This window comes from Ammospiza nelsoni, chromosome 2 (genome assembly GCF_027579445.1).
Source record: "Ammospiza nelsoni isolate bAmmNel1 chromosome 2, bAmmNel1.pri, whole genome shotgun sequence".
Taxonomy (NCBI): domain Eukaryota; kingdom Metazoa; phylum Chordata; class Aves; order Passeriformes; family Passerellidae; genus Ammospiza; species Ammospiza nelsoni.
Window position 1 is genome coordinate 5,305,284 of NC_080634.1, and position 20,449 is coordinate 5,325,732.

At 49.7% G+C, this 20,449-nt stretch overlaps 1 protein-coding gene across 1 annotated transcript in view; it reads left to right on the forward strand.

The window, feature by feature from the left end:
- Nucleotides 1-13,059: 13,059 nt before the first annotated feature.
- IGSF3 (immunoglobulin superfamily member 3) overlaps nt 13,060-20,449 on the forward strand; it is a 93,501-nt gene continuing 86,111 nt past the window's right edge. Inside the window, exon 1 of the mRNA XM_059466219.1 lies at nt 13,060-13,405. Within this exon, the coding sequence (XP_059322202.1) occupies nt 13,363-13,405 (43 nt within the window). The 5' untranslated portion in view covers nt 13,060-13,362. The remainder of the gene's footprint in view (nt 13,406-20,449) is intronic.

The window sequence follows — 20,449 nt, forward strand, 5'->3', positions numbered from 1 at the left end:
TGGGCACGGTCCCTGAACCAGCTCTGGTGGAGATCCAGTTCTGCTGAACCTCTCATTTTTTGGAGCAGGTTTGGCCAGGGAAACGGTGGGAAGGGGAAATGTAGGTTGATGCATATGTTAGATGTGATACCAGGAGGAAGAACCCTTGTGATCAGTTCTCACAGGGGTGTGACGCCCTCTGATCAGGTCAGGCGAGATGGATGCTGTGTGTGAGAGCTGCATCTGGGCCATGAGAAGGAGCAGGGATTCACCTTTCCTGCTGCTCCTGCTGCTCCTGCCTCTGACACTGCCCCTTTCACAGGTAAGCAGAAATGGGCTTACTCACTAGGTGGATGAAAGGACATCTAAGGAGCATGTGGGTGCTCCAGCAGGTAGTGTTGCACTTCACTGAACAGAGCCCTTCCCTTTGAATCAGCCTCTGCTTTGGCGACTCAGCCTTTACTGGCAGCTCCCTTTTTTTTTTTTTCTTTGGGCTAAGTTCTGAAAACCGTGAAGGATTTCTCAAGGTTCCAGTTAAATTGCAGTTTTTGCCATTCCAATCCGCTGTTCCATCTCTGCAGGCAAAAACAACTGCATTTTCCCTGCCACTCCTTCTGTGCTGTGAAATAGCTGTCAAGCTCTACCCCAGAGTTAGCTGCATTGTTGCGGGGGAAGATATGGGGTTTTTTCTGTCCGTGCAGGAAAGTGAATAGATAAATCTCTTTAGATGAAGAGGCAGTTATTTTGTCTCAAAGAGTGGGAAGTGAATGGAGGAAACAGTGAGAAGACTACAGCACGCCACAGCTCAAGAATCAGTTCAAGATATTTATTCCTTGCAGAGGCAAAGGAGAGCAGTCCCACATTTTTTCCTCTCCTAGGTCAGGAACACAGGAGTGACACCACAGTAACTCACTTCTCCCCTCTTGAGGGATGGCTGTAAAGGCAGTGGTTTTAACTTCTTGTATTTAATAAGGAGCTGAGAGACAATAAAGCAACAAAATGAAACTTCTGCCCACCACGTAGCAAGAAGGGGAAAGAGGTTAGACAAAAGTCCAAATGCCAAGTCTGAAAAGTGGAAAGCAGAGATGTACTGGTTACAAATCACTTACTCCACAGAGCTGGCCCTGAGCACGATGGATGCACTCTCTTTTTGGTTGCCTACAGCTAACATCACTCCTGTCAACATTTTCTGCCATGCCAGAAAGATCTGTGCCCTTTGCATGGCAATGCAGAACTGCAGGCACTAGGAAGAAGGAAAGCAAAGCAGTCTTGGCTGGGGGGTCAGACAGCCCTGCAGGGTTTAGTTCTTAAGGACTGGTTTGTGTGCTTCAATGTGTCCATCACTAATTTGCAGCACCTTGCTGGGAAGGATGCTTGTGCTGCAGCACTCACCAGGGCACCAAAGCAGTGCACAGGAGAGGCTCCTCAGGCAGAAGAGGCTCCTCAGGCAGGCCTTGAGAGCTGTCCTCGGGATAAGGAGGTAGCCAGAGACACGTGGGAATGCTGTAAGGCAGCTGCTTCTTTTCTCATTGCTCTGTAAAGGTGCAATATAGGCATTAGGCACACTGCCCGCGGCATGAGAGGCCACGGTGCCATTTCACTGGAGGCCTGTGCGTGTTTCTGCTATCCACAATCTGCACTGCAGGGCAGAACAGCTGATCTGCAGCCCTAGGATGCCAAGGAAGAGCTAGGAGGAGGATTTCAGCTGGGCATGTGCTTTCCCTCCTCTTCTGGAGAGTGCCTCCTCTGCTCTTGGTGGAGTTGGAAAGAAGAAAGCACGGAGGGCCAAAAAAATGGAGTTGACCAAGCAGCTCTGCAGGAGAAGTTCCTAAGTAAAGGAAAAATCCTCTCTCTGAGTCTGGTGAGAATAACACACGGTGCTCTAGTTACTGGGGGCACGGGTGAAGGGAGCTCGTGAGGATGCCAGAAAAAGAGTGCAGCAGGCGTCATTGCATGGTGGTGATCTACTTTTAAGTGATACCAGAAAAACCTATTAAATATATAACCTCAGCACCCAGAAAAATGTGTTAAGAGGTTTATTCGTGTAGGAAAAGCTTCATCTTATAAATATAGATAAGGGCTTCTTTTTTTTCCCCTTCTTCTTCTTCTTTTGGATTTCCTATACAGAAAACATATTTGGGCTGTAATTTCCTTTCTGGGAAGCTCTACCTAGTTGTGCTGCTTTCTGTCTGGCAGGACTGTAAAGGTCCACGCAAATGGGAGAGCTCAGTGTGGTGAGCTCTTCCTAACATGTATCCCACTACATCCCATTCCAACCCCACCCTACAGAGCTGCAAGAGGGCTGGTAGCTTCCCCAAACAGATGCAGGACTGCTGTGTGCTGAGGGTGACAGATAGCTGCTGTTCTTTTCAGGATGTATCTGCTGCAGGGCTGCTCCTGACTCCCCTGAAAGAAAGATCCATTAAATATGAAGACACAGATCCCACCCTTAATTTCTCATTCTCTCTCAGCATAGGCTCTGCAGAGTACATCAGGTGGAAATGCTGTTGTGAAGATTAATTAAACCTGCTGTCCTTCAGGTTGCCACTTCCTTCCTCAACAGTTCTCTTTCCTCTTGAGAGGAAACAGGACCACTCTGAGGTGCCCAACCTCATCTACCAACAAATGTCCAACCACTGTCTTTATGCTGAACACAAATCAACCTGTGTCTCACCTTTAAATCCATCTTCTCCAGTACAAATCAAAATTTAATTCTGTTTCTGTGTTGTTTCTTTTTGGAGGACTCCCAAAAGCTCAAGCTCAGCAATGTTAATGCTCTTGTCCACAGTCCCCACTGCTTGTGGGGGATTGAGGTCTCCCCACACAGCGTGCACTCAGGGCTACCAGGCAACTGGTCCTTCCACCCTGGCTGCCTTGCAAGGCATCCTACAACCCCATCTACATCCCCATCCCTGCAACCTTGTCCTGTCCTGCTGATGTGCAGTCTTGTCTCATCCTGACACCTGACATCTCACATAGCCCATTGCCCTTTCCTCTACCCTTCATAGGGGAGTTCTGAAGAAACCCCTCAAAATGATGCTGGTCTGGGTCATCCTCCTCACGCTTGATTTTTTGCCTTCCTCTCACTTGCCATACCTTCCCAGCTCTTCAGCTGTCCTGGGTTTCCCTGTTCCCAGTGGCCTGGGAGGCATGGAGGCCCGTGCCAGCCCTCCCTTGGCAGCTGCCCACACAGGCATTGTTGGGCTGTACCTGTAGGACTGCTCTTGCCAGGGAGGAGCCTTCTGAAGACAGCCACACTCATCTGCTGTCACCCCTTTTCACATCTCCTCTGAGCTCCTGAAGTGTGTGTCTACAAACAAGTAAACCAAATAACTGCCAGTGTAGACACTCTTGGGGCTTAATCACGATGACTAACGTTGCCTTATGGCTCCTTCATGCTCTTCTATCCACAACCATCTGCTGTTGCTTTGCTTACCAATCCATAACTCTGAATCAGGGCATTTCCTCTTCCCGTTTCCACCCCACCCCAATCTGCCTCTTTCTCCTAGGGGCTATGACAGCTTCCAGAATCACCCCATTACCACAGGCAGGGCAGCTCAGGTCCTGTTGGTACAAGGAAGCTTCCTTTTATGAATGTTAAGGACCATCCCTCCATGCAGGTTGTGAAACAACAAGATGACACCATGCTTGCATTATAATGCCATTGTATTTGGCATTATATTGGCTGAGGTGAAAGTGGAACTAGCTTATAACCAGATTGCAAAACTCTTGCCTTGCTCCTTCTCAGGCACTGTGACACACTTCCAAAAATCCTGTTTCTGCTAGAGTGCTTTGGATATTTTTTTCTGGGTTTTTTGTGTGTGGTTTATTTTGTTGCAGTTTTTTTAAAATTCATTTTTGTCTTGGGAATACAAAGATATCAAATCTGGTCTTTCATGGCTTTGTCCAGACCTCTGAGGTGAGGCCTGTCTCTGCATCCATGCATCCCAGATCAAGTGCTAGTGCAGCTGCTGGCAGCTCTTCCCCTTCTGGCAGGGGTGCTTGCCAGAAAATTCATGAGACACTGCAGAGAGCATTACTTTTCCTGCTGGGGTGGAAACCAAGGCAGAGAGGGGTGCAGTATCCAGCTGACTATCCCAAAGCAAGCCAGCAGGATAGGTAAGGTTAGGGTACATGGCTTGGGCTGAGTGCTGCCACTTGTGCCATCCCCTGGGATGGGGGCTGGTGCTGGGGGACAGGCAGCAGATGAGTTTCTTTCCTCAGCTCCAACTGCCCATTGTGGCACTAGCTCTGCCTGGTGTGTCTGCAGAGGAATTCAAACAGCACTTGAAAGAAAACAAAGCAGAGCAAATGGCTCTGCTGGAAAAGCAGCTGGTGAACTCCCCTGGCTGGAGCCAGAAGCCCTTTTAGGGCAAGAGCTGGTTCCCCTTCTCCCTCAGGGAAGGAGGATCTGCTACAACAGAGGCTCCTCTGTAATGGGAGGGTAGCAAAGGAATCTGGCGCACGTTTCAGCAGAGCAACGATTCAGATTTTCAGTTTACAGCAGCCCTGCTGTAAATCACGTTTCCACGTGGGTGGGATGATCCAGGCAGCCCCAGCCCTGCAGAAGGAAACCTGTCCATGCTGGCCGGCCAGGGCAATTTGGCCCATAGCAAGTCCAAGTCAGCATCCCTGGGGTGTCTGTGAGGGGGCTGTGACTGGGTCTGCCTCAGGGGAACCCACGGCCTCAGTTCTCTCCTGCTGTGTCCCCTGATCTGTCTTTTCCATCAAGGCAAAGTGGGAGGAAGATAATATCCCTAGGATTTGGTAACCATCTGTGTTGGGGCCAGCTTTAGTCACAGCAGTTGCTTTCAGGCAGGAAATTGCTGAGGACAGCAAATCATGCTGACAATAACCATCCTGCAAACCTGTTGCCTCTTCCCCCAGCTTTGCCCTGTGCCTGCTTCACCTCCATCTCTGCAGCTGATGAAGGCAGAGAGGGCAGCAGCAGCAGAGGGCTTCCCTGGGCTCCCTGCTCCAGGAAGAAGTGACAGGGTATAGAGAGGGGGATCACACCAGAGAAGCTTCCAGACTCAGGAAGTTATTTTTTCCTCATTCCTGAGAAGCAAATATCCCACGACCTGTGTGATGGAAGAGCTCCTCTCAGCACGCGTGGAGCAGCCCTGAGAAGTGAAGAGTCGGCACAGAGCCATGTTGGCAGCTGACATTTCGTGAGCACGTTGCCATCAGCTCAGTGAGAGAGCTGAGGACATCCTGGAGCAGGGTGGCCCTGAGCCTCCCCCAGCCTGGGGCCTCTGGGCGTGCAAGGTTTTATCATGTGGGCAAAGCACAGAGCTGTGAACCAAGGTCACCCCTGCTCCACGCTGAAACTGGTGCCTGGTCCCCAACATGGTTTCTGTTTGTACAGAATTTAAGGAGGTGACGCTTAGGGTAGTGGGCAAAAAGTGTTCCTGGTGCTCTGGACTACATTTTGTTGTGGAAGTGGAAGTGTGCTTTTCCACCCACAGCCTGCCCTGCTCTAACTCTCTAAGGGTGACACAGGGATGCTGGACAAGCATCTACCATAGGGAGAAGGGGCACTGCTTACCCTGCCACTGCACTAATTTAAATTACCTGGCTGCAGCTCTAATGCACAAAACCTGTTGCCTTCTTTGGGAGACTCTGGGAGCTGAGAAGTTGGAGGTGATGAGTCATTTGCAGTGTAGTAGAGAAGCCATTCATTGCCTGCCTGCATTGCCAGATATCTGGCTGCCTGTGCTGTGTGCTTTCAGTTCAGACTGGGAGGCAAACAGCAAAGCCTGCTGTGTTTGGGAATGGCAACTGCTTGGAGTGGGAGATGAAATGCTAAGGGAGGAAAAGAAGAAGGTGGTGGAGGGATAAACAGGGGGCCAAGTCTCGTAATGTAACATTCAGGAACCTCAGTAAAAAGTGAGACTCCTGGGCTTTCATTGCTGCTGTCATGAATATTTCAAGGTTTCTATAATGATTCTTGAATGTAAAATGCAAAACAGTCGTGGGAGTAAGGGCATGGTGTCCTGGACTTCTCCCTCTTAGATGAATCCCAGACCATTTCTTTATTACATAAAGGTGACCAACACCCACAGCAAAATGCAAGCAGAATTGCTGCTATCTTCCACTATCAGCTGCTACCTTGCTGTCAGGCCAATATTGAGAGAGGTAGGAATTGGTTCTAGTCACAGAAATGAAGGTGTGGAGTCTGAAACTTAATGATAACATATTTCTTCCAGAGTAACAATGAAAGTGCTTATCATAGCTAACTGGATGAAAGAAATGTTTTAAGATAAATGACAGCAGCTGAGAGAGTGCTGCTTTTTTTTTTCTTTTCTTTTTTTCTTTTTGTACAGTTGCCCAGAACTGTTTAGAAAGAATTCAGACACACCCAAAGAATCTCACATTGTTAGATTGGGCCAAGAAATTTAGATTTTCTTTCCTAAAAATGATTCTATGGAAAAAATGGGAAGTGCAACCAGGAGCTGAAAGTCTTGTGAGACGAGAGGCTGAAAGTGTACTTGGCAAAGATGATGTCAGTAGTAAAATTTGAAAGAAGAAACACCCATTTTTTTTTGCTGGTTGCCAATGAAGAAATTGGCAATGGAAATGTCCGTTTGCCCCTTTTTCTGTGTCACTTTTCTGGATGGATAGAAAACAAAGATAAACCCCTGCTCCATCAGTGATCAAAGATAAACCCCTGCTCCTTATGGTTTGGAGTCAACCTTTTACTCACATGCCTTATTCTGGCACTCCCTCTAAGCCTGGGAAGGCCTGAATCAACTGGCAAAACAGCACAAAACTGGGACCTGGCCTTGATTTTGGTAGGTAGCATTAGAAAAGCGGTGTGTTATTCCTGTGTGTGCTCCAGGCAGAGCCTTTGGAAGGTCCCAGCAGCAGCTGCAGGTCCGGCTGCCCACGGAGCAGAGCTCGCAGCAGCTTGCCAAGCAGTACCTGGGGCCTTGCCTCTGTCATCTCTGCCTAATGAGCCCAGTCCTCCTGGCCCTGAAGGGCTCTGCCCCTGAAGTTTGTGCATGCCCACGTCAGGACCAAGCCATTCTAGCAGCGCAGCACAGAGGAACAGCCTTATGGGCTGCTCTCTGCCTGTCCTCAGAGATGAAGGATGCCACAGCTGAACGCTGCAGAACACAGCATCTGAGAGTTAAATCAGGAGCAAGCAAAGCTTTGCCTCATTGTAGCTTTTTGCTCTTGCACAGTGCTCACCGAGCTGCACTAATGCTCCAGTCTCAGGGCTTTAGCTGCTCAGAGTGACCCTGAGATGTGTTAGAGTCTCTTTTCCCAGCCCAGCGCTCGAAGAAGGAGTCAGAACCCTTCAGTTCTCAGTCTCAAGGTTGTTCATTGTTTCTTATCTATGAAATTCTCTCTCCTGGCCTCCCAAGGTCTGCTCAGCAGGACACTGAGGCACTCTGGCTGCCCCTGGGTGGTGTTATCTTTTTATACTAAAAACTACGTGTACAATATTTACAATTACTTTCCAATACCTATCACCTATGTTAAACAGTGAACTTCTGCTCTAAACCAATCTAAAAGTGCCAACATCACAGCAGAACACAGAGGCCAGTAAGAAGGAGAAAGGCTGGACATGCCCAGATTCCTCCATCTTGCCCCCTGTACCCCCATTCTAAAAACCCAAAAAAATCTGTTTTTTCACCCTGTGACTAATCATTATTCTACTTATACTTTCATGGCTTGCAGATCCTCATATAAGGTTGGTAATTTGCTCCATGAGGCATAATCAAACCCACAGGTGTCTTGGGCTACGTGCCAGGCTCTCTGAGCCCCCTGGCAGGGGTGCTGGCACTCCAGGGCAGCCAGAGGGATGTCCTGAATTCCAGCACTCCAGCTGTGTCTGGAGGGGACACGTGGGAGGACTCCTGCAGGGCTTGGAGACCAGAGCTGCCCCTCAGCCCAGCTGGCAGCACCAGCCCTCTGCCCTGCCCTGCCCTGGCTCAGCCTGGCAGGGATGCAGCAGCCAGCAGGAGTGCTGGAGAATGCAGGCATGTGCCAGGTAGCCACCTCACCTCTGGCCTTCTTCAGCTTCAGGAAACATCCTTCACTCTGCACACACTCCAAAGCTTGAAGCTGCTGTGTGCTTCTGGGAGAGATCTTTCCCTGATGTTATTTCCCAAGGTGGTAATATAATGTTTTTAATGTTCATAACCTCAGGCTGAGTGCAACATCAGACGTGGGTACATTTATGAAAAAAATTGGCATACTCTTCTGTCAAGCAACAGTTAAAAGAAAATCTGCAAAGGGATTAGCTGCCATACACTCTGGGGCTTGCTGACAGATGTCCTGAAAATCTGGAAATGTGTCGATCTATCTTTACACAGGGTTTTTGGATTTTTTTTTCCTCATTCTATCTCCTTCTCCCTTTCCTCATCCATCTTCCCAGGGCACACAAATGGGAATTCCTTCAAATCCATGGGGCTTCCTGGGAACTGCCAGGAAGGATTGGCATATGGGTCCTAGGGTGCAATGTGGGCTGAGTTAAACCCAAAACCTCAGTCTCATTAGATGGCAGCTTCCCTGCAAAGGCAGCAGAGCTGCTTTGTGCCAGGGCAGTTAGGGTTTTCTTTCTGTTCCAACTGCAACCTCTCAGTTAATTTTAAAGGAGCTTAAATGTTGGCCATTAAATATAAATATCTTCTTTTTCCTCTGGGTGAAACTGATGTTCAAAACTTCACAGTGTAAATAAGGTCTGGAGAAAATGTTTTAGGCAATGATTCTGTCAAAATTAATGGCTCTGGCTGTTCCTCCCCATTTCAGACCAGAACTTTAGGTGTAGCTCCTCTCCCTTTCACAGTGTGGCAGAGGAGCTTTGACCTGGTTGTGATGCTCCCCCATGCACATCTCCAGACTTAAGACCCTGAGTTCTGTGGATTGTGTTTTGTGATCTTGGGCAAATCACACAGGACGATTTTTTTAAGTGCTTTCTGTTTCTGGATGGTTTGACTGCTCAATCTGAAATGCTCAGGTGGCCTCTGAGAGGAGGGGGATGTGGATACGGCCCCCAGTCTCTGAGCCACACAGTCATTTCTGCTCTCCAGCTCTGGCCCAAGTCACTGCCCTCAGGGAGAGAGTCACTCTGCAACTGCGGTTAAATCTCCCCCTCCTCTTCTCCCCCACTATTTCTTTCCCTCCCCTGCCATAAGGAAATAATTTCTCCTGATTTACAGAGGAGTCGGGACTCTCCTGCCTTGCTCTGTTGAGTCCAGTCCCTCTTTTTGCTACAGCTTGTTACCATTAGCACCCAGGTTACTGCCTGCTCTAAAATCTAAGGATTGCAAATCTGTTCTGTGCCTTTTTCCCTCTCCCACTTGCTAATCAAGAGCAGGGTAAATCCTCACTTGGTCCCAACTTGAGGGTGTGCAGTGTTTTGTCCTGAAAAAGGACAAGCATTCCTATTTCACAACGTACATAAATTGCATTTCTGCCAAACAAACCTCTTTTCTCTGAGGGCCAGACAAGAGTTTAACTTTGCTCATGTGTGGGCCAGGGGCAGGCTGTGCTCATCGGGCAAGCAGCATGCTCAGAGCCTGGATGTCGATGTCACTCTGCTTCCCTGGGGCGAAGGACGCAGCTCCTGTCACAGCTGCTGTACTACAGCAGCCTCTGGCAATCCCGAGCTTGGGATGCATCTCCCCTGATGGCCTCGGCCACACAGCAGCTGCCCAGCCTCAACTCCCACTCAGGAACCATTGGTTGTGCTTCTGCTGGAAAAGGCAGGAGCATGGGTGCTGGAAAATCCAGCTTTACAGAGATGGGGAAACTGAGAGGGGTTTTAAAAGATTTTATTCCATTATCAGTCTTGTTGAAGGGTGAGACATAAGAGGTGTAAAACTCAACGCCATTTTATCAGAAGCCAACCTATTTCCTGGTTACGATACCTTATAAATATTTTTATTCCTATTAGCTTTTGCCACACAATGCTGTTAGTACTTCTAACACCAATCACCTATATTTTTATCCCATGTGGTCTTGCTACAATGCATCTTTCACAGTTCTAATTCCCTAAAATGTCTGGTCTTTTTGCAAGGCCATCATTTGTAACTTGTTTCTAGTTCAATCTCTCTCTCAACAATGTCATCTCTATTCCATGGCCTTCCTAAGTCAGCACAACTTATCTCAATGTTTGTATACAAATGTACAAGACTGTGTGAGCTTTCAGCCAGGTTTTGAGAATCCTTTATAAATCCATTTCTCACACATGGGAAGTGCCTGTGGCTCGGTGTGAGCACTGAGCAGCCCAGCAAATGGCACCGCGCAGGATCATCTCCCCATTTTCCCGCTGCCCAGTCTCCAGCCCTGCCTGCCAAGGCAAGCCATGGGGAAGCAAGTCCCAGCACACTGCTGGCAGTGATGGAGCACTGAGAAAGAAGCTGGAGTGGGTTGTGACCTAATGAGTGTATCATCAGCACGGCTTGAGTCACGCCTGTCTGCCTCCAGCTGCCAAAGAGCAACCGCGTGGCCCGACCAAAACGCTCCCGCTGCTGCTGAGCACGGCGCTCCTGAATGACTCACTTGTGCTGGGAGAACAAGGCAGCCCAGATCTGTCTTCCTGGAAAGCTGCTTCACGGTACCCTTGTGCTTGAAAGGGTTCTCTCTTTGAGGTGACATTTCCATTTGGCCATGTGAGTAACCCACACAGACAGACCGATGGCCACAGAGTTCCACCATGTGAGCCTGAAACGCCTGCCTGCCTCCCTGGGCTACAGAGAGCTGTGCTGCCCGAGCCTCAGTTTCTCCACTGATGCAGAAGTGAGGCCAGTGTTTTCCCCAAAAGACCAGGAGGTGTTTGTGAATTCCTCTGCAGAGGGGCTCTCTGGTGAACACCAAGCTATTTTTGTTATCGGGGTCAGGGAGGAGAGCACGCGCAAAGGTGATGAAGCTCTTGAAACACAGGTTCCCATTAATAGTCTTCAGCACACACAGTTCTTATTATAATCTAATTTGACTGGAATTGGATTAATCTTATAATGCTATAATGTCATTTCCATGGTCTTTTTATATTTTTATTGTTACTATGCATTAATGCAATACTCTGCGAGAGCTCTGAGAAGAGGATGTGAGTTTAGTGCATCTCTGATAACATTTTTGCAGGGCATTTTTATGGTCCTGTTAGGTTTGTATGCTATAAAGTCACATAGTGCCTGGAAAATAGCAAGAATTCACATAAAATCATCTTGAATTATCTTCCAACAGGCTCCACTGGCAAAAGCAATGTATTCAGAGCCAAGACACCAGGCTTGTCCCTGACCTGTCCCTGGAAATCACCTGAATCATGTCAATGTTTTCGTCTCTGTCTCTTCATCTGAAGATGGAAATAATGTGTCCACATAGGAATGTCATGAATCTGAAGTCTATATCCCTTGCCATCTAGAAAAACTATCTTGTGTATCATGAAGCTTGAATACCTCCTTTTTATTGATTTTATCCTGACCATGCCCTGCATTTCTTAATTTGCTTTTTTTTTTTTTTTGCTTATTTATTTCTCTAGTTGCATATCTTTTGAAGCAAGAAAGTAAATTATCTTTATCCTGCATGAGTAAATGATCTTTATCCTGCACCAATTTAAAGATGTTGGATGTTTATTTACTTCAAAGTAGCTCCACAGTTCTTGCTCCCAATACTCACGGACTTGTCCATGAGGGCTTATAATAGCACAAATGTGACAAATATTGGGTGAGCTGAGCAATATTACAGTGGATGACACTTCAGCCCTCAAATCACCTAAGAGAAAAGCCAAATAGACTGGTATTTTCTATGAACTCTTATCAACACCTCTGTTCCTTTTCCAAGTCTCACTTGAAGGCAGTCTGGATGCAATTAAAGCTTAAGGGCCAAAGCGTGAGCTTCATTTTCAGTGCAAGTACAGCACTAACCCTTTCTCTCTCAGATCTCTGGTTATTATTCTGTTCTTTGGTTCCTCTGCTCAGAGAGCGTGGCAAAGCTTCAAATTAAACCTCCCACTCTGAAAACAGCACGCTTAACATTATTAGCCTGCAGAAATAGAATTTGCTGGGTCACTAGGAGCTGGCTACCAACGCATCTGCCACGACAGCCACGTTGGGAAGCAAGTCCATATGGCAATCCAGACAGCTTCTGACTTCTGCTGGGTACAGCCTCTGAGGACTTGGCATCTTTTATTAGACAGTTTGGGTTTGTGCTGCTTTCTGCCTTTCTGTGGCATAAAAGGGTTGGGCTCCTACATTTGCATCACCAACACTTCACTGGGGACACTCCATACGTAGGAAGAAGGGTCTCCTGTAGAGGATCCTTGCAGGATGGGAGCACTGGGAGGGTACTTCATTCTGCTATTCCTGTCACTTCTGGCTTCTCATTTTTGTAAGCAAACAAGCAGCTAGGAGTTTCATTTGGAAGGAAATCTGAATGTCTGCACCCTTGAGAAAGGCTTTCTCATTCTCATTTTATTTACAAACAACCTCAGCCCCAGCGCCTAGTGTTGCCTTATTTATGCATTTCAGTGTTTACTTTCAAATCGCTTCTGCCATTGACACACTGTGGTGCTGATTAACTGAGCAGCATCCCAAGGAGGATCTCACATCTGGCAACCTGGCATTAACGCCAGCCCTGGAATCGGGACTCGGCAACAGCGCATCGCGGCGGGACGGGCACCACTTGATCGAAACTTGCAAAGCCCGGCAGTTATTCCTGGTTTGCATGGAAACAAAGGGGCGCATTTATACCATGCCCCAAGACGCCGGCTTTCCGAGGAGCGCCCGAGGACTATTTTTATTTTTTTTCCCTTAAAACAAAGGAGCCCGCTTTATCCCTGCGCTCCTTCACGACCCCTGCCCCACGGCACGACATTCCTGCAGGCACCGCGCTCGGCAGCGCCGTCCCAGCAGCGCCGCTCGCCGGGGCAGGGGCGGGCGGGCCGGGGCGGGCCGGGGGCGGGCTCTGCGGGCGGAGGAAGCGCCGGGCACCGGCGGCGGCAGCGCTCAACGGGCGGGTGGGCGGGCAGGTGAGGGCGGCGGGCCGGGGCCGGCTGGCGGCTGCGGCTCCCCGCTTATTTGTGTAACTTTCCGGGGTGGGGTCTTTTTGTTGTCGCTCGTGCCTCCCCCCACTTCCTCTCCCCCGCACGTTCCCCGCTCTTTTTATTTTTCCGCCCCTCGCAGGAGAGGTTTTTTCTCGCTCTTCTCTGCCTCTCCCGCGGGAGCCGTCGGCGCTGAGGGGAGGCGCGGCGGCCGCCCCGCTGCGGGGGCGATGCCCCCGCCTGCCTTGGCGCCTCCCCGTGCCGGCCCCGCCGCCTTCCCTTTGTGCCGCCGGGCCCGGCGCGACGCCTGCCCCGGGAGCCGGCGCCCCGCGGCGCCCCGCGGCGGGAGGTAAGGGCGGCAAGGGCGGCCGCCGCCCCGCGCCCCGGCAGCCATGCGGACCCTGCGGCCGCTGCTCGCCTCCGTGCTGCTCCTCGGTAAGTGCTCTGTGGGGAGGGGCGGGACGGGACAGCACAGCGCGGGGGTGCCCCGGTGGGGCCCGACGGGACGGGACCCCCGGTGGGCGCAGTCCCGGGCAGGGCGTGAGGGAGGATCGCCCCTTGTCAGTGCCAAGCGCCCGTCCCCAGGAGTTGTCACTGCCCGCGCTGCTCCTGTGGTCGGAGGGAGGAGTGGCTGAAAAAGAAAAAAGCCCTGTAAATACGTGTGTAGGTATATATATATGTGTGTGTGTTAAATAAATGAGGGTTCCATCTCCGGCCGCAGTACCCCGGTGGCCGCTCCTCGCCGTGCCCCGGGCTCCGGCAGGGGCGTGGGAGCGGCGGGAGCACAGGGGACCGGCGGCTCCGGCTCCGGGCGGGCTCCGGCTGCAACTTGGGAAGGCGAGCGGCCGTCCAGGGGCTGCTGCTGGGCTCGAGGCTGTCTCGGAGGGGAACCGTGAGGGTAGGGAGTTACACGGCTCTCTGCTGAGCTTGCACAATGAAAGCCTGGGGGCGAAAATGCCTGGGGTAAGGTAGGCTGCAGAAACAAAGTGCTCTGCTTGGCTCTGGAAGAGCGCGTTGAAATGTAGAGGGAAGGCAGTCCCTCTGCTGCTGCCGTGAAATGCAATTTGATTGCTTTGTGCTGCCTCTCAGAGTCCTGCCGTGGTCCCTTCTCTCGGCCGGCGTTTTGTGAACCGTTAAACGTGTGGTTTGTCCCGTCCCACAAGTGCCTGCCCCGGGGATGACTGTGTGCAGTTCGCCAAAGTCCTCTGGGATCCCAGCGCTGGCTGAGAGATGCTGTGGGGATGCGAGATTCCTTCCTACAAATTCGGGGAAAGCAGAATACAAGGCAGTTAAAACGCCTCTACGCTTTTTGCTGCAGACCGATGTGCGAGGCTTAAGTGCTGATGAGTTGATAGGAGCGTTTGTGGAAAACACAGCACGGCACCCGCACGCTGCTTTCTGCCTGTGTGTGTGCAGAGCAACCTCGGAGCTGTTTTGATTTTCCTTTTCACGGGTATGATTTTCTGCTGGCATTAACGCTATTGAGGGAAGAAGCGGCAGGGCTGGCAATTTCACTGTCTTGAGAATTGTCACATACATACCTGCTCTGCCAATTTGGAAACACGATCTCTGCTAGAATTGCAGTCATGCTTCGTGTCTGTAATTTGGGGCGGAGGGGGGGTTTGGTGTGCTCTGCAAAGAGAGAGAGCGAACTCTTTGAAATGGTTTTGGAGACGGTTCAAACTTCCCCTAACCACCAGCTTGCTTCCATGGGTTCCCTGGAAAAAAATCCATCTCGGAGCTAAGTTTATGCAGGGTGCCTTTGCTCCGTGAGTGCAGCGAGGCTGTCGTAGCCCGCAAGATGGGTGTAGGCGAAGGGCACAGCGCTTGCTGCCTTGGCTCTTCGCACGCTCCCTCTCTGCTGGTGGAAGAACAATAGCTCCATTCTGGATTAGGGATTCCTAATATGGAGCGCTCGGGTCCGTGGGTCGCTGAGCGCTCCCTCCGGAGCACGCCCAGCTGCTGCGGCGGAGGAGCGGCAGAGGGCATCCCCCTGCTCCTGCCCAGGGCATCCCCCTGCTCCTGCCCAGGGCATCCCTCTCCTCCTGCCCAGGGCATCCCCCTGCTCCTGCCCAGGGCATCCCCCTGCTCCTGCCCATGGCATCCCCCTGCTCCTGCCCATGGCATCCCCCTGCTCCTGCCCAGGGCATCCCTGCTCCTGCCCCGGGCTCCCGGCCGCCGGGACCCGCCAGCCCTGCGCTCCACACCCCGTGCTGCTGCTCCCCCGGAGCCCTGCCCGCTGCCGAGCCCGCCCCGACCCCCTGCTTGCAGGAATTACCTTTCTGCCTTGACCTAAAAGCGGCTCTAACCTGCCTTGGTCCTCCCCGGGGGACGAGCTGCGTGCTGTCATCTGTCGCTTTGGAGGATAGGTTGCTTTTCAGGGGTCCCCAAATCCCATGGACGTATCTGGTTCGTAAAAACATCCTGCTGGCCTCCCTGTGCTGAATGTGAGGCTGTTTTACCGCGTGTGTGCCTGGAGTTTCTTTTCGTTCCTTTCACCTGGAATTCTTCAGCTGGTTGTTCCCCTTTTGCCCAGCTGCCAGTTTTAATAAAGCTGGGGATGTGTGACAGTGCCTCAAAGCCACAAGTCACACAGAAGTGCTTTGGGTTGCCCCTTGTAAAAGTGAAACATCATTTGACTTAGTCGAGTTAAAATGCATGTTTTGTAACGTAAATATAAGGGACTAGAAAAGGACTGTTGCTTTCCAAACAAGTGATGTTAATGCTAGAATGTGGGGATAAAATACTATGGGTCAAATATGCAGAAAAAGAAATGCAGCTCATTCTTTCCTTCCCTTTCTGCAAACTCATTAAAATCACTGAAGGAGGAATGGTGGGTGATTTAATATTATATATCGAGCATTAACTATGTACCAAAATCCAAGTAGCTGTGAAACTGGAGTCTGGAAACCCACATCTGGCATGTGGGTGTAACATTTGTAGATCTCTGCTGTTTTTTCCCCCCTCTTGCTGCAGTGTTTGTTACAGGGTTCTTTAAACAAGTGGCACTTCATCACAACAAGTACAAAATGGGAAAATAGAGCAAGTGCTGTAAATAATCCTCATGCAGCAATGAGACCATTAATACTTGTGCCAGCCAGTGCTAATCCTATGTGTAGTTGCAAGATTTACCTTCTTTTTTTTTTGCAGGGAGGGATGCAAAGTCTGGTACTCCTCATATTTATAGTGTAATATATAGGAAACACAATAGGCTTCTGGGGAACGCTGAACTCATTCATGTCAGTGACTGGTTTATGAATAGTTCTGCTTCTGAGTCTCTTGCAGTCTCCAGAATACCACCTGTGAATGCAATTTACGGCTCTTTGTGTTCAAACATTGCATATGTATATATGTACATAGACTCATTACCCTCTTCCTCTCTCTATTCATGCATAGTAATTGGTGATTTATTTGCGATTCCTGGAGGGGAGCGGAGCATGCGTAAGGTCCTGAAGCAGCAGCTCGCTTGTCAGTGGCATGTGGGAGTGAAATACCCATGCCAACACCAAGAGGTGACTCTTGGAGAATGGAGGGGCGATCCTATGGAGAGTGTCCCTGTAAGTGTTCCTGTGTTGGATAAGTGGGTCCTAGTTACTCCAAACGAGCCACAGCTGCGAAGTCCTTAGTTGGGCAGCAGCTGTAGCTTGTGAAGGTAACTGGAATAAAAAGGGGTGGGTCGAGAGCCCAGGAGGGGCCCCTGAGAAGCTACGAAGAACTGTGCTGCAGAGAAGAACTGCTTGGTAGAAAACCAGCCAAGGAGGTATGAACTTTAAGAATATAATTGCAACAGTATGGCACTTGAGAAATATGAAATACAACAATATGCTTACAACATGATCCTCCACCTCTTGGAGAGTGGAGGGATGATTTTCCAGGCCTGTCTCCGGAGGGGAAGAGCTGCTGGCTGGGAAGCAGCAGTGTGCACTTGGCTGCTGCTCAGAAGTTCTGCTCCTGCACCCTCCTGCTCTCCTGCTGCCTGCCCCTGCACACAGGTCTAGGTGTGATCAACCTGGGGACTGCTGGGCTGGAGGGGAGCATATGGAGAAAGCAGTGTAGTGGGTGTTTGCACACAGGGGCTTTGGGGGTGTTTTTGTGTACCACAGCTGGCGGCCCAGGAGCGATGCTGGCGCCTCATCTGCTGCTCGCTGCGTTGTCAGCAGCAGTGGCCAAGATTGTGCTTCCTCCATCTGCGTCTGCCCCGAGTCCTGAGCCAGTTCTGCTGCCCTCGTGCCTGTGCCCGCTGCCTGGGCATCGCTGTGCTGTGCAGTGACAGAGCTGGACTCATCCTGAGCGTGCTGGGCTGGGCTGGGACTCTGCTTCATTTGGGGGACACGCTCTGCAGATGGCTCTGGCCATTGCCTCATTCATGAGGTTGCTCTCTGGGTGTCCCCAAGGTGGGACACTGCTGCAGCCATCCGGGCTCCTGCCCGTCCCCAAGTGCAATTCTTCATGGGCAGGCTCCCTCCCTGCAGTCTTGGCCAGACTGTCTGACATCCTGAGGCTCCTGCAGATCCTGTTTATTTACACAGGAGGTTTTGGTTTATGCGAATTGTTGTCTCCTAGTTGACCTTCCGTCAAGTTAGATGTCTTTATTAAAGCAGTTTTTATTGCAAATCGAATGTGTACTTAGAACGCTTCTACCAGACCCATTATATAAAGTGAAAGGGAAAATAAACAGTGCTGCAGACCACAGGGAAGGGGGTGGGAGAGAGAGGGTCATAGAGAGAGCATCACTTCAGTGTTGGGAGGCTTGTTGATGTTTTTTTTTAACCAGGAAATTGCCTTTCTTGAAAAACAATCTTTTAAAGTTTTTTCTTTTGGTCTTTCTTGTTTTCTTTCTTATCCGTACAAAACTGGTCATGCGTTCTGTCATTGATTTAAAGGTTATACAGTCTCATTTGAAGGCAGAGGTGTTTTCATTGGTTTTCCTTGGGTGTGAATCAGAGTGCTGTAACCTGAAGGAGTGTTCTTTGCTGATAGTTAGCAATCTGCCCAGGAACTTAAAGGAGTCAGAACATCACCTGAAAGGCAGGGGAAGATTTTCTAATACAGTAGAGTTTTCTTATTGCTGCCAGGGTTCCTCAGCTCGTGATTTGACTTGTTATTGGTATCAAGGGCGTTTAGGCCCTCCAGCCAGTGTCTGGAAAACTGCTGTATTGTGATTTGCCTCTGGCTTTGAAGTTCCTAAATACTTCATTATGATAACCTGCTGAATGGGTTTTGACTCCATTTTTGTATTGGTATTTCTTTCCTAGTTGTATAAAATCTTCTTAAGGAATAATTCTCTGTGTTAGAATTTTAGGAGACGTTCAGCATCTGTTTCTTATCAGCCGTGGAGAGGCTAAAATGGAGCCTTTCCTGCCAAAGCTGGGTTTTGATCACCTTGCAAGGCAAAGAAATGGAGTCTGCAGCTGCCTTTGGTGGGTCTGGGGTGTCTCTGTGCATTTGTGTCGTGTCCAGCTCCAACTTGTTGCTCACCCTGTCTCCATCAGGAGGAACGTGTTTCAAATGATGTAAGTCAGTAAGCTTTTTCTTGTTAGGTTTAATTAGCAAGTGGCAGTGAGACAAGAGGAAGCCTTGCCTTTCTGACTGTTGCTAAAGTCACATTTCAGTAAGTAATTGGACATGAGCACAAAACCAGACCATCTCAGCTAAGTGACGGGAAAAGGACTCGTACATCCCATTGCTGCACAGTGCTTAAACAAGTGCCAAAAAGCAGGGATACTCCTGAAAGGAGATGCTCCAGCCTGGTTCCTGCCCAGTGTGGCAGGCAGGAGAGGGAGCAGGTCAGGGTGCTGACATGAGGAGAGACTTGATTGATCCCAAAGGTAACTTGACAAACCCAGTAAATACATAGAGGGGCTGTTTCTGGGTCCATTTCCAGCTCTTACTGGGCAATGATCCACAGAGAGGGAAAAGGTGCTGCACTGCAAAGTGGAAGAGTGGGAAAAGGGTCACAGACTGATGGAATTATTGGATTGGAAGGGACCTTAAAGATCATCTAGTTCCACACCCCCTCCCTGCCATGGATGGGGATGCCACCCAGTGCACCAGGGTGCTTGGGGCCCATCCAGCCTGGTCTTGAGCACTTGCAGGGTTGGAGCATCCACAGCTTCTCTAGGCAGCCTGTTCCAGTGCCTCGGCACCCTCTGAGTAGAGAATTTGCTCCTAACATCTAATCTAAACATCTCCTTTTTTTTCATTTAAAACTGTTCCCCCTTGTCCTATTGCTATCTGGCCGTCTATAAAGTTGTTCTCCATCTTTTTTATAAGTCCCCTTTGAGTGCTTGAAGGGCTGCAGTGATGTTTCCCTGGAGCCTTCTCTTCTCCAGGCTGTGTTAAAAAAAAAAAAAGATGAACCAAGGGAAAGCATTAGGGGGAGAAGGAAGGTGAAGAATGCAGCTGGTAAGAAAGATAGAGGAGAGCAGGCTCTGAAGGATTGATTTTGCCAAATGCCAGGCCTTAGAGCATGCCCATAGCATTTCAAGTGTCAAAGACTCCTGAGAACAAAAGAAACTCAGGCAGTGAGGATCTATCTGTATTTGTCCAGTTCCTGAGCAGTGTGCCTACCACTCCTCTTAGTTGACTTCTTTCCAAACAAGATATCGATTGCATCTGGGACATGAAAAATCATCTAGCACTTCTCCTGTCTCTTCTGATTTTGGCAGACTTAAGACTTTGCTGGTCAGGAGGGGATGAGGTTGCTGCTGAAGTGCAGGAATGAGGAGATTCCCGTGCAGTTTCTGCTGACAGAATTGTCCCAGTTGGGATCCAGAGCAGCATCAGGGGCAGCTGCACAGCCATTAGCACTGTCAGGCATTTCACTAATGCCACTTGTTTGCTTTGCTCTTCTGGATGTTGTTTTTCTGCCCCTTGCAAAACAGCTCTGATGTTTTTGGAGGTGATTTTTGATAGCTGTTGTGGCACTGCTAAGTTTGGGGGGGTTTTAGCTACTGGCATGAGTCTGCAATTGCTGTAATTTACCTGGTTTTCCCTACTCTGCTCACAGAAGCTGATAGTTTTGCTTCCCAGCAAATGTGTTCCCTTTTAGAGTCATTGTGATTGCAGGGGGAATAACAGGGAATGATGGTGCATCTGGGGGATTTTTGGGGTGTTTTTTCTGGTTGTTCCTCCCACATTGCATTCCTGATGTGTCTGCCTGAGGCCTGCTGTCACTGTTATGGCTTTTGGGCTTTGTGGGGAAGTTGATAAGCTTGTCAAAGGGAGATGGGAGCAGGGGGTGAGGTAAATCTGTTTTTCAGCAGACTCTAGTGCTTTGAGAGAAGCTCAGCACTGACCTAGGCTGCTGTGAAATGGATGGTTACTGAAGCTTTTAGAGAAATGGAGGCTTGAAGATGAGATACTGAGCCCCAAAATAGAACTTTTGGCTGTTTCTTTGGGAAGGAAGGGCTCTGATCTCTCATGACAGCAAGGTTATTAAGATTTGACTGCTAGATAAATTGGGCTTTTTTCATCTTG